This window comes from Strongylocentrotus purpuratus, unplaced genomic scaffold (assembly GCF_000002235.5).
Source record: "Strongylocentrotus purpuratus isolate Spur 01 unplaced genomic scaffold, Spur_5.0 spur5_scaffold_10, whole genome shotgun sequence".
NCBI lineage: Eukaryota > Metazoa > Echinodermata > Echinoidea > Camarodonta > Strongylocentrotidae > Strongylocentrotus > Strongylocentrotus purpuratus.
The window spans coordinates 22799379-22811948 of record NW_022145595.1 but is presented as its reverse complement, the minus strand read 5'-3'; the positions used below and the strand labels follow the sequence as shown (position 1 = coordinate 22811948).

The 12570-nt window shown below is 37.3% G+C and overlaps 1 protein-coding gene across 1 annotated transcript; it reads right to left on the bottom strand.

Moving 5' to 3' along the window:
* Nucleotides 1-1446: 1446 nt before the first annotated feature.
* On the bottom strand, nucleotides 1447-11555 carry LOC582628 (DNA polymerase beta). The gene is made up of 9 exons (XM_003729476.3): nucleotides 11318-11555; nucleotides 10482-10606; nucleotides 9854-9987; nucleotides 8098-8150; nucleotides 7004-7055; nucleotides 6009-6207; nucleotides 4300-4386; nucleotides 3200-3410; nucleotides 1447-1933 (listed from the first exon to the last, which is right to left on the bottom strand). The coding sequence occupies exons 1-9, from the start codon at nucleotides 11379-11381 to the stop codon at nucleotides 1839-1841; spliced, it is 1020 nt and encodes a 339-aa protein (XP_003729524.1). The 5' UTR covers nucleotides 11382-11555; the 3' UTR covers nucleotides 1447-1838.
* Between the last annotated feature and the right edge of the window lie 1015 nt (nucleotides 11556-12570).

The window sequence follows — 12570 nt, the reverse complement described above, 5'->3', positions numbered from 1 at the left end:
GACAATTAAAAAATAAAGATGAAAAAAAAGTTCATTTACAGCATCATACATTATATACAGGGTTAAACAACCATAATGTAATCTTTAGGGTTTTACTGTATGTAAGAAGAAGCAAGTCTTAAGATTGTGAATACACTCAATTTGTTTATGACCAATATGTGCACACACATCGTTGTCCTACAAAATAAAAAAACAAAACAAAAATTCACCTTCGGAATAAGAATTCATTGTGGGTAATTAGTAATTACATTTAATACAACCTTGGCCTACTTGCCCTGTGAGATACATCACTCAGGAAATTCTGATATTTTCTGTTCATACATGTTTTTTTGCGAGACCCATAATTACGTTGGTGCATTTGCTCCACAATTTACTACGTGGTAGATGTAGCGTTAGGGTAAGCATTGCTATTTAGTTTTAGAAAAGGAGTAGTGGTAGGATTAGGATTGAATCTAGTGTTGGTTCTAATATTGAAGTACCGGTAATGAATTTGGGTATTACTGAATGTTGATCATGGAGCAAATTGTCACCAGAGCATCATGTGTCATGCAATAATTTTGATACCTGTGCGTTGAACTCTAGAGCATGCACATTGTATTCACACTACATTTCTATGTACTCCTTAAACAAATTTACAGTAGGCTTGCGGTGCACCATGTGAGAGAGAGGGAGGATTGAGGAGTCCTGACTGAAAGGACTCTCAGTAATCTTTAGATAATCAACAGTCTTTTGCAAGACTACACCAACAGTCCTTTTCAGGTCTACACACCCTCGAGAAAGATTACCGAGAGTCCTTTTCAGGACTCCTCAATCCTCCCTCTCTCTCACATGGTCCACCCGCAAGCCTACTGTATATCTACATCACCATGCAAGCCGATACTTACAAGCAGCATGTAAACAAATTTGTTTCTAAAAACTTAAATTAGAGTAGTAAACACATCACTTCAATGCCAGTTAACTTGCAAAACATAAACATTGTATTCTTAAAAGTATTGTTGGGTATTTAAAGTAAGTTACACTTTGATAGATTATTCACAGTTTATGATTGTAATAATGATAATAATCGCATGGCATGTGAGATGCCACACTGTGATATTTAGGTAACATTTTAAGTTTCATAACCATATTGTTTTTGAGTTCATTTAAAAAAGGGACTAAACATGGAAAACATATATCAAGCAACAGTGACATAGACTGTTTTATCATGTTTACATGATATACGGTAGACGAATATTAACATGATGTGATAATTGTACCAGTAGGAATCGCCCTGATGTCGATGACAATGTTGAGAAGATGATCAGGATGATAATCATGACACCAATGATAGCAAGCTGATGATGATAATGATGATGATGATGATGATGATGATGATGATGGTGGTGGTGGTGGTGGTGGTCTTTGTTCGTGATGTTGTTGTTGTTGGTGATGATGTTAACTCTTATCGTGCCATAATGAATACAGCCCAGAGCCACAGGGCTAATCCCCATTGTGCCAAGTCACAAATCCCCCCTGTGCCAAGTTTATTTTGAGATAATCTGATGGTGCGATCTATAGCGCGTGGGAAGCACTCCGCACAGTACAACGGGCATGAACAATAACTGCTATTACGAATGCGAGCAAACATTTATGAAGCACTGAAGCGGTAGCTCGCTCGCGTAAATAAAGCAGCCAATCGATATCGCGCTCTCATGTACAAAGCACTTTAACGGATAGTGTGCATGCATCCTTATGGCAGGATATGAGTTAATCATGATAGAACAGATGGCATGATGATGGTGGTGGTATTGTTTTTTGTGATGTTTTTGTTGATGATGATGATGGTGAGGACAATGTTTTCACAAATTCCTTTGCGATGGAGATTTATATTTCATGCCGATGTAGTCAAAGACATCCTCCTCTGATGTCACTGGTAATGGTTCTCCAGCAATACCTAAGGTAAACATGAAGAGGAAAGAATTGAATCATTTGTAAAAGAAAACAGTGAATAAACATTCTACAATGCATTGTCAATTAAAAAATTTCAATGAACATCTTTAGTTTGATCAGTCTTATTCATTAATGAATTACCATGACCCCATTTCACAAAACATGTCATCAGTGACAAAGGACAAGTTTTGTTATAAGCTACTGAAATCCTTGCTTCTGATTGGTTATCAGCAGATTTGTCATTTGCCATTGAAAATTAAAAGGCTTTGTGAAATTGGTCCCAGGTATACATAATTCATGGCATTCCAAATAAAACAAAGGTTCCAATTTATAGATTTCAATGAATATCTCTAGTTAGAATTGTAATGTTTATTTCAATTTTAATAAGAATTCATCACAAATGTGACACTGCATCTTGAAATCACAGGCAGTGCACCTCAAAACATAAAGGGGTGTGAATGTCAACTAGATATGCTCCAAGACCTTACAGTAGAGACTATAACCCTATAAAACACTTTTGTGTTGAGAGTCTGAAAGTAGAATTGTCCAAACACCTTTTAAGAAATAGAATAAGAGAGAAACACATTAGGCAACCTGTATTTTATAGAATGAAAATGGAAGAAAGTAAAGCTATCTATACTTAAAAAGAGCTATAATGATCAACCCTTTTGATTATCGGCATTAAGGGAAAGACAATAAAATTCCTAGTTGTAGTGTATTTAGTGAGAAAGCTAGGACATGTGCATGCTTTAAAGAGAAGGTTGAGTTCTGGGAAAAGGTGAAAAATAAAATGTGAGCGTTTTTGTTGATATTATGCAAGTGTGGAAGAACTTCAGAGAAAAATGTTCCCTGAAAAGCATGGCTCTTCAAATGCTTTCATATTCTAAATATGACATGTAACAGCTTAAAAATGTGGGCCTCATTTTCATGCCACATGTTTGTGCAGTCTCATATACATCTTTCTGTGTACAGTGCTTGTTACTTTACCAAGATTAAATTTCTTAATCATTTTAATGATTCCCGAACTTTGCAGTTACTTTCACATTGCAGTCGCATGACCAGAACTGAACTATATCTTTAAAGGTCAATTAGTATCATGATGGCTATAAATTGTTCCCTCCCACGTACAAAGGAAACGATTTCAGAGGCTAGGACTATAGCAAGTAGAATAGTTCTGTCACTGAAGGTGGCATGTATAGTGATGGAACTATTCTACTAGCTATGGTCCTAGCCGCTGAAAATGAAAGATGGTTAATATATTGGCACCCACCTGTACTCCCCATAGGCCTTATGGTGTATTCATTGATCGTAAAGCCTTCTTCTAAGGCCTTGGCTCTCATATCCTTGTTGAACATATCACTGCCGGTGAAATAGAGAGTTCCACAGTGGTACTGATCATGGGGTATCAGACGGATATCAAGACGACGGAAGTAAATCTCTTCGCCCTCCTTGGCATCTTTCTCTGGGAGGCGGATGATGCCCTGTGAAGAAAGAAATTTGAGTGTTTGCATTTTCAGCAACATTAGAATCATCATCATCATCATCTTCATTAGCAGGATTATCAAAATGATGATGATGATCATCATCATCAGTATCATTAACATTGGCATTATTACCACCATCATCAGTTGATCGGTCATCACCAGACCACCATCATCATAAATTACCGGTAATCATTATCATCATCATCATGATACCCTGTGAAGAAAGAAATTTGTGTGGTTGAATTTTAAGCAGCATTAGAATTATCATCACCGCCAACAACACAAACATTATAATTATCAGCATCATCATCATCATCGTTAGCAGTATTATGAAAATGATGATAATCATCATCATCGTCATTAACTTTGGCATTTTTACCATCATCATCAGTCAATCAGTCGTCACCACCATCATCATAAATTAATCATTATCATCGTCACAGTTATCATCATCATCATCAATATCATCACCATCATCATATCATCATTATTAATCTTGCTATTACCATCATCATTAGTATAATTTATCATCATATCCTCAGCACCAATGTCATTACTATCTCATAACACTTACCGGTGATGAAATCAGTAATAACAATGTAATGGTGATCACCTTCAATATTGTAACTGTACATGTAAGTAATATCACGATAAACATTTACATCATATTAATGTACGTACCGGTAATAAGCAAAACAAACAGGAACTCATCACAAAATGGCTTTGGTTACCAAGGGAAATTATGAAGGGACTTCTCTCTAACAATTTCAAATGAAATTAGAAGTAAATTCTAAAGCATGGACCTGGCAGGCTGCAAAACAATAATTCAGGAAAATAATATAAGAGAGAGCTAATATCAGTCAGATGTAAAAAATGGCATTCTTACCATAAATTTGGTGTCTCCTTGTGAGATGGTGTCTGTGACCAGCTTGCTATCTATCATTCTCTTCACCACACTCACCAACAGCTCAGGCTGTTAAAAAACACAGGACAATAATAATAATAATAATAATAATTATAATAATAATCTTTTAAAGTCCACTCCAAATTGTATTAAACCGAAAATGGAAATTCTTTTAGCCCAAATGATCGTGAGCCCGACAGCCACTGACCAGCGCCAGCTATACATGTATCATATATATCATAATTAGACTCTTACCGAACTAGAGTAAACAAGATAACAAGTCAGAAATATGTTGACCCATGGTAAAAATGTAAACGAAAAAGACAAAAATCAATGACAGATAAATTAACAATAAACCAAACTTGTAATGTCTCAAAATGTGTGCTTAACTCTGGCATCAAAGTAAAAATGTAGGCAGGGCTTACATAAATCCAAGGCCACCAAGGCCATGGCCGTGGATGCCCTCATGATTGGCCTCAATGCCCCTCTCATTGGCCCATTGGGCTTTAGAAGCCCCCCCTGCACTGAAATTTTGTGACTTTTTTCTTTCGAGTCTGCGCATTTTTTGAAAGAAATTTTTTGAAAATCGGACCTACCATTACAAAGTCACATGGCCTTTTGTCTTTGCATGTCAGCCCGAAAATCGCTGTATATAATGTAATGTAATAATGTAATTTATTTTTAAATGAAAAAAAAAAGAGGAATAAGATGGTAGGTCTTAGTTTCGAAGATTTGTTTAAATTTCTATTTCCTTTGAAATAACCGGGTCTGGAGGAAAGACTACGCTCTATACCCATGTTTTCTCACAGGAATGAGATGGTGAGGTCTTAGTTTGAAGATTTTTTTTTTTTAAATAACCGAGTCTGAAGTAAAGACTATGCTCTAATCCCATGCTTTATTACCGGGTCTTAATTTGGAAGATGGAGGGGTCTTAGTTTAAAAGGTTTTTGTTTTTGTTTTGTTTTGTTTTGTTTTTTGTTTGTTTTTTAACTTTTGAATAACCGGGTCTGGAGGAAAGACTATGCTCAATACTCATGTTCTTCCACAGGAATAAGATGATGGGGTCTTAGTGTTGAAGATTTTTAAAAAGTTTTGAAATAACCGGGTCTGGAAGAAAAACTACGCTCTAAACCCATGCTTTATTACCGGGTCTTAGTTTGGAAGATGGTGGGGTCTTAGTTTAAAAGTTTTTTGTTTGTTTTTTTTAACTTTTGAATAACCGGGTCTGGAGGAAAGACTACGCTCGATTCTCATGTCATAATTGAATGACACACGCCCTTAAAACTAAAACAACAACAACAACAACAAGTTATTCCCAAGGAAAAGGATTATGGGGTCTTAATTTGAAGATTTTTTTAATTTTTGAAATAACCGGGTCTGGAGTAAAGACTACGCGCTATACCCATGCTTTATTACAGGGTTTTAGGTTTGAACAAATTCGACAAAATATCCCTTCAAATTTATTACATTTGTGGGTAAAGTCATTATTACATTTGTGGGTGATTCAAAATTATTACATTTGTGGGTGAAGTGTTATTACATTTGTGGGTGTTATTACATTTGTGGGTAAGGTGTTATTACATTTGTGGGAGTTATTACATTTGTGGGAGTTATTACATTTGTGGGCGTTATTACATTTGTGGGTGTAACAGGGGGGGGGGGCGAGGGGAAGGGGTGCGACTGTAAATCACCTTTTTCTTATCCTTGGACGTGTAGGATGGATGCGTTAGGAGGACGTCCATGTCACCACTTGAGGCAGCCCCTCTCCTATAGCTCCCGCATACAGTAGCTACGTAATCTTCGTCTTCCGCTGCTACCTGGGATTTGAGGATACCTTCAAGTCTTGTCACCTCTTCCCGCGGTATCCTCCTCTCAAAGTCTTCAAAATGCCTGAGGAAAAAAGGGAATTAAAGGAGGAAACAAAAATTGTACAACTAATATATGACCCGGGCCCCCGCCTTATAAAGAGTTACGATTGATCCAAATCAATTGTAAGTCATCCAATCAATCTCAAGTTTTCAGTCTCCTATCTCTTATGTTCATATAGTCGCGATTGATATCAATCACAAATAAGTTGTGCTTGATATCAACTCTTTATAAGAGAGGGCCTGGTGACAACTGCTTCATAGTCAATTTTTTACGCAACTCAAATTCCTTGCTCAAACTAAACCTTGATGAAATAGTTAACTTAAAACTGGCCGTAAACCTTTTGTTTTGCACAATCCAAAGCCTGAAAGAGCTTGAAATAGCATTTCCCCGGTCTGAAATGATGAAGAAATGCACCAAGCCTGAAAACCTACATCCCTGATAGTAGAAATTTGGTTGTTGTTGGTGTTGTTAATTCTTACCGTGTTAACTTTGATATCACTTCTACTTGGTCTGGGCCCTGTTCCATAAAACTTTTTATCAATAACAAGTTACAATAGCTGTTAAAAGCTACTGAAATCATTACATTTGATTGGTTGAGGGCAAACTTGACACAAAATTTTAGCATTTGTTTAATGTTACTGATAAAAGTTTTATGAAAAAGACTCCCAGAGGTTCTTTTCTTCTGAATCGCATTTCACTTTTTAAACTTTTATTCCTTAATAAATAATCTTAAAATAACTTCATTTTAGATTGAGAAAAAAGTATGACAGGAATCCACTTTCTAACTGATTGCAAAATGACTGTCATCTTAACTTACCGAAGCCCGATTTTTTGATGATGATTGAGTTTATCTGTGTTCTTTCTCAGATCTGTGAAATGAAAAAAAAATGAAAAAATGAATAACTAAATAAAATAAAATAAAAATAAATACATATAAATATAAGACAGCTCTTTCTTAATAATATGTAATAATGTGTAATCTCAAGTATATGACTTCTGGCAGGTAGAATTGAAATCATAAACTCTAATCGATCTATCAGCCATATGATGTAATGTAAAATAAGAAGAGATTTAAAATCATCAAGTAAATATACTGCTTATGGCCCATCAATGGCAGCAAAGCACTGTCAGAATATACCAACTAATTGAATTTAGATAACATTTAAAAGTTCATTGATTAATAAGCTGAAAATCCAGGAAATCTTTCTCTGCATTCTCAACCTCTATGATCAAGTAGTGGATAATTCAAAGAATGCGTACTCTCATTTCAGAACTTATTTCATGATAAACGGAAAACACTTAAAAAGTAAACGGAACCCTGAGAAGACGATTAAAAATGGCTCAAGTCCAAGACCAAACTGCATTTTACACATTCACAATGTTGGCAAAGCTATAGCTGTAAAACCCGCTCGCTTAAAAACAAAAACATTGGAATTCATGGTAGAGAGACAACATCAGACTTCTAGCAATCAAGAAATTGGGACATGGCCATCTGATTGCTTTAAATGATAATAATAGGCGCGTCTTCATCACCTCGAGATTGCCAAATAGCCCGCTATTTTTGATTTGGGAAATAATCCCGAAGTTACAAATCGCCTCTTCATCAGCTCGAGATTCGACCTCGAAATTTGAAACTCGACCTTGAGAAATTAGCTCAAGATATTTTGCTCAGCATTCGCGCATAGTGCAAGTCTTCGGTCTGGTGAAGACGCACCGGACAAATAGCTGGATATTTTGCAAACTATCCCAAGATATCTTGGGATGACAATCCCGACCAAATATCCAGTTATTGCAACTTCGGGCTGATGAAGACGCAAATTAGCTGGATAGTTTGCGATCAGGATAGTTCAAATAGCGGGATATTTGGCAATCTCGAGATAGTGAAGACAGGCCCAATGACAGAAAACTTACCATCAATAGACATAACACCATCATCCATGACTAGTTTCCTAGCAGCAACAGGCCTGTAATTGAAGTTGTGGTATTTTATAAATAAATAATTTACATTTAAGCTCCACTTCACTAATACAATATCTGACAATGGAATAGGTGAAGAACAAAAAATGCTACATGTAACTCACTGAACGAATTTGTTTTCCTTCAATAGGTCTTTAAAGATAAAGTTGAGTTCTGGTCATCCGATTGCATTGTGAAAGAAACGTTGTGGAATCGATCAGAAAAGGTTGATCATCAAGCATATAAGTATTGGTGTGTACTGCAAGGTTCTGGAATCATCAAAATGGTAAGATATTTGGCCCAGTCTCGGTAAAGTTACAAGCACTGTACACAGAAAGATGTATATGGGGCTACATGCACACATGGCATAAAAGTCTGTCCCGATTTTGATGATGTTACATGCTATATTTAGAATATTAAGGCATTTGAAGAGCCATGCTTTTCAGGCAACATTTTTTATTTGATGTTCTTCCACACTTACATAATACAATGATAACGCTCACAATTAATTGTTCATCTCTTCCCAGAACTCAACCTTCTCTTTAAATACAGTAGAAGTTAATTTGACACTTACACTGTGTCTTGATTCAAGCCTAACTTAAGACTTTGTCAAATTAGGCTTCAATAACTCATCTGTTCGGGGCCAGAAGGGCATAAACTAATTCTGGCTCTGGACAGATCAACGGTTGCCTAAATGTGCCTACAGCATGGATGTCTTAAACTCTTAAATTCCATACATGTATGATTGACAGAACAAGACAGACAGAACAAGATGACAATTTCAAACTCTTGGGATTCTCTCCACTGAGAATAACAATAATAATACAATGGGTTTATGTAGCACTTAATACATCAACAATGTCTATAAGCGCTTTAACACTGATATATTTTATTACCCTAGACATCAGATTCATGCTTGCCCGCATACAATGTATGCACATTCTCCCGTCCCTGGAGAGCATTCCAGCCAGGCATCATTTAACAGACGCTCACAATGCTGAGCAGACTACAATGACTTTTGCATCCTGCCAGGTACCCATTCAACACCTGGGCTGAGAGTGGCAAATGTGGATTGATGTCTTACCAAAAGATGTTAGTGCCAGGCTGGATTCAAACCCTCAACCCTTGGATTGAGAGTCAAGTGAATGAACCACTATACCACGACATCTCCACAAGGTAGAAGGGAGAAAATCCCCCTCCCCCTCACTGTAGACAAATTCTAACTTAAATCAACTTGGAAGCTAGACTAGTGCGCTTTCACAAAGACGACGGGAGAATTCACTCAACCGAGATCAATTAACGTATGCAGTTCGGATTCTGTCTATTGAAATACTATTATTCTTAGCAGGTGAATGAAATGATTTGTATTGAGACACTTCACAAAGACTTGTGCATTAAATTTGGTTACATTACGAAAATGGCCCATTGTACGGCGATACAGCTCTTCCGTCGTGTTTAGGGAACGAACGCTATTATGGCCGAGAACGGTTGTGAAATTCAACATGATGGAGAAAATTCTGGTTCGCGCATGCTCAGATTGATTGTTTCGCTCGGTTACCCTCGTCTTAATCTTCCGTCGTGTTTGCGAAAGCGCTCTATATACAGGTTACAAATGAAGACGGGAGCATAGTATAGGACAATGTCGGATGAGTGAATTCTCCCGTCATCTTTGCTTCCGTCGTCTTTGCGAAAGCGCTCTACTGTCTCTTACCCAATTCCTGATACTCTGGTGAGCAGGTTGATGGCTTCACTCTTGTCATCTTTGCGGATTTTCTCAAGTTTCTCGAGCTTTCCTGTAGCTATGACCTCGTCAATCTTTTTGGCGATCTGAACACCAATGCCATCCTTTAAGGGTTCCGTAGTTAAAAACAAAATAAATAATTTACAAATGTCAAGATTTGGTGAGTTCTTTTAGAACTTTTTGAGTAAATTTGAATTGCAGCACTGACATGGTTTAGTTTATCACTTGTCTGGAAAAAGTGTCTCATTAATAAGAATATGTGGGCAAAGATTTATTTAAAAAATATATACATTCTTGCCAGGTTTTTAAAATCATTCAGTTACATTTGCTACCTACAGATTGCTCTGAGAAGATTGTTTGAATTCCTTGTATGTATGGCTGTCTTAACAAGCTTTTCCTGTCATAACAATTCAACAATAATAACACAGGAAATACATGGACATGTACGTGAGTGTCTTCATATGAAAATAAAGATAACTGGCAAGAAGGAAATAAAAAAAGACGAGACAATGGGCTAATCCTTGAATGATAAGATCATATTAAGAGAAATATATTTTTTTAAAATTACAATTACTGTTTTCTATAAGTATTTAATTACCAATCTTTTGGCTTCGTCTCCGCTCTTGATCTTTGTTGGGTATTTGGCTAAGACGCTGGCAGCCTTGCGATATGCATTGTGTTTATGCATTGCTCGATTGACATTCTTCTCGTAGTTCGCGAGCTCTGAAATGCAACAGGAGAAAAAACGAAAGAAGAAATGAAAGACATAAATGCTAATTGTGGCCACATCACATCCATGAAATCAGGTATTTTCACCACAAATGTAGATCGAGCTCTGTCCCGGAATGCTACCATGAAAAAAGAGCATTCCCCTGTGCCTGACTGTTATTAAAATTGGGTGGAATGTAGATCTACTACATTAATTTTTACAAAGGGGACATAGATAATTCTACAAGGTCTAGATACTGTCTAGTATCTTTAGGTCATTTTCCATCTCCTCCTTAATTATTCTTCCCCCCTCCTCCTCCTCCTCCTTCTCCTTCTCCTTCTCCTTCTCCTCCTTCTTCTTCTTCTCCTCCTCCTTCTCCTCCTCCTCCTCCTCCTTTTCCTTCTTCTTCTTCTTCTTCTTCTTCTTCTTCTTCTTCTTCTTCTTCTTCTTCTTCTTCTTCTTCTTCTTCTTCTTCTTCTTCTTCTTCTTCTTCTTCTTCTTCTTCTTCTTCTTCTTCTTCTTCTTCTTCTTCTTCTTCTTCTTCTTCTTCTTCTTCTTCTTCTTCTTCTTCTTCTTCTTCTTCTCCTCCTCCTCTTCAGCCATTTTTAGGGCAATTAGGCTTTGGTTTTAGTTTTTTACTTTCTTGGCACATACCAAATTCCGCCATTTATCCAGGCCATATGATTATCCGGCATGATTATCTATAAAATAATGTGTCAACTTACCGACCAGAAAGTCCACGAACTCTTGGTTGGGATTGTTGCTATCTGGTGCTTTCCTCTTGCTCATTTTGAATTCCTGTTCAAAATTACTAGCCCTAAATTACCAGATGCACATACACAGACAAATAACTAGTAAGCAGATCAGCTATATAGAGTCTAACGTTAGGCCTAGATTCTTTTTGTTACGAAGTTGCAAGCTACAAATTACAACGCCAACGGACCACTGACACGGGCACTGAGATTTGCACAGCGGATACGGATGATGCTACAAATGCAATAATAACGATATGCAAAATGCGTATGCAAACAAAAGGAAAAGGGGAACATGTTTCAACGTGTGTAGTATGGAACGCCAAACGGGTCTTGCGCAACTCCCTACCAAAATACACTGCACATTATTCAGATATCAGAAATTGGAAAATGAAGTGATTGGACCGGGGATTGGACGTAAAAACGAAGGTGAAATTAACCAGTGGCGGATCCAGGGGGGGGGGGGCCGAAACGGCCGCGGCCCCCCCTATTGGCGGCGCAAAAAAAAGGAAGAAAAAAAAAGAGGAAGAAAAGAAGAGAAAAAAAGAAAGGAGAAGAAGAGAAAAAAAAGGAGAAGAGAAAAGAAAGGAGAAGAGATAGGAAAAAAGAAGAGAAAAAAAAAGAGAAGAAAAAAGATAACGAAATTATTGAGTAGAGGGGGGCCGGGCCGGGCCGCATAAAATCTCGAGCCGCGGATTCAAAGTTAAACGTTAAGAACAGCCCCTGCGCTACAAAGGTCATCACTCTTTAGTGAGAAATTTGAAAAGGGCAAAATATTTTGGGTGTCTTTTAAATAGAAGTTATATACTCAACAGTCAAATTTTAAATTAACGGTAGGGCCGCTTCACAACTCTTATTTTGCCCTTCATTTGGATTCAGCTCATACAAACTCGCTTGTGCTTGTATTTGAACTCATGTTGGTAGTAATCATGGACAAGCTAGGGCGGCACTCCTGGGCCCGATAGGGGGACAGTACGTCCCCCAGGAAATTTAGAAATATAGCTAGATCGAAATATAGCGGAAAGAACGTATATATTAGGATCAGGGATTTTCTAGAATGCATAATTTCAGCATTCATCATTACAAAATCTCGCTTGGTCGCTACGCCCAGGCCCTCGCCCGATAACACAAATTAGCTATAACGCTCCCGCCCAGGACCAAAATCCAATTGAAACCAGTTGAAATCTCCAACTGGTTTCAATTGGTTTCAACTGGTTTCAATTGGT

Excerpts from the sequence above, each read along its gene's own strand:
- LOC582628 (XM_003729476.3), bottom strand. The coding sequence starts at position 11,381 with ATGAGCAAGAGGAAAGCACCAGATAGCAACAATCCCAACCAAGAGTTC. Across the intron at positions 10,607-11,317 it reads GTTCGTGGACTTTCTGGTCG|AGCTCGCGAACTACGAGAAG; the intron begins GTAAGTTGACAC and ends GTTGCATTTCAG. Across the intron at positions 7,056-8,097 it reads TGGTGTTATGTCTATTGATG|ATCTGAGAAAGAACACAGAT; the intron begins GTAAGTTTTCTG and ends TTCATTTCACAG.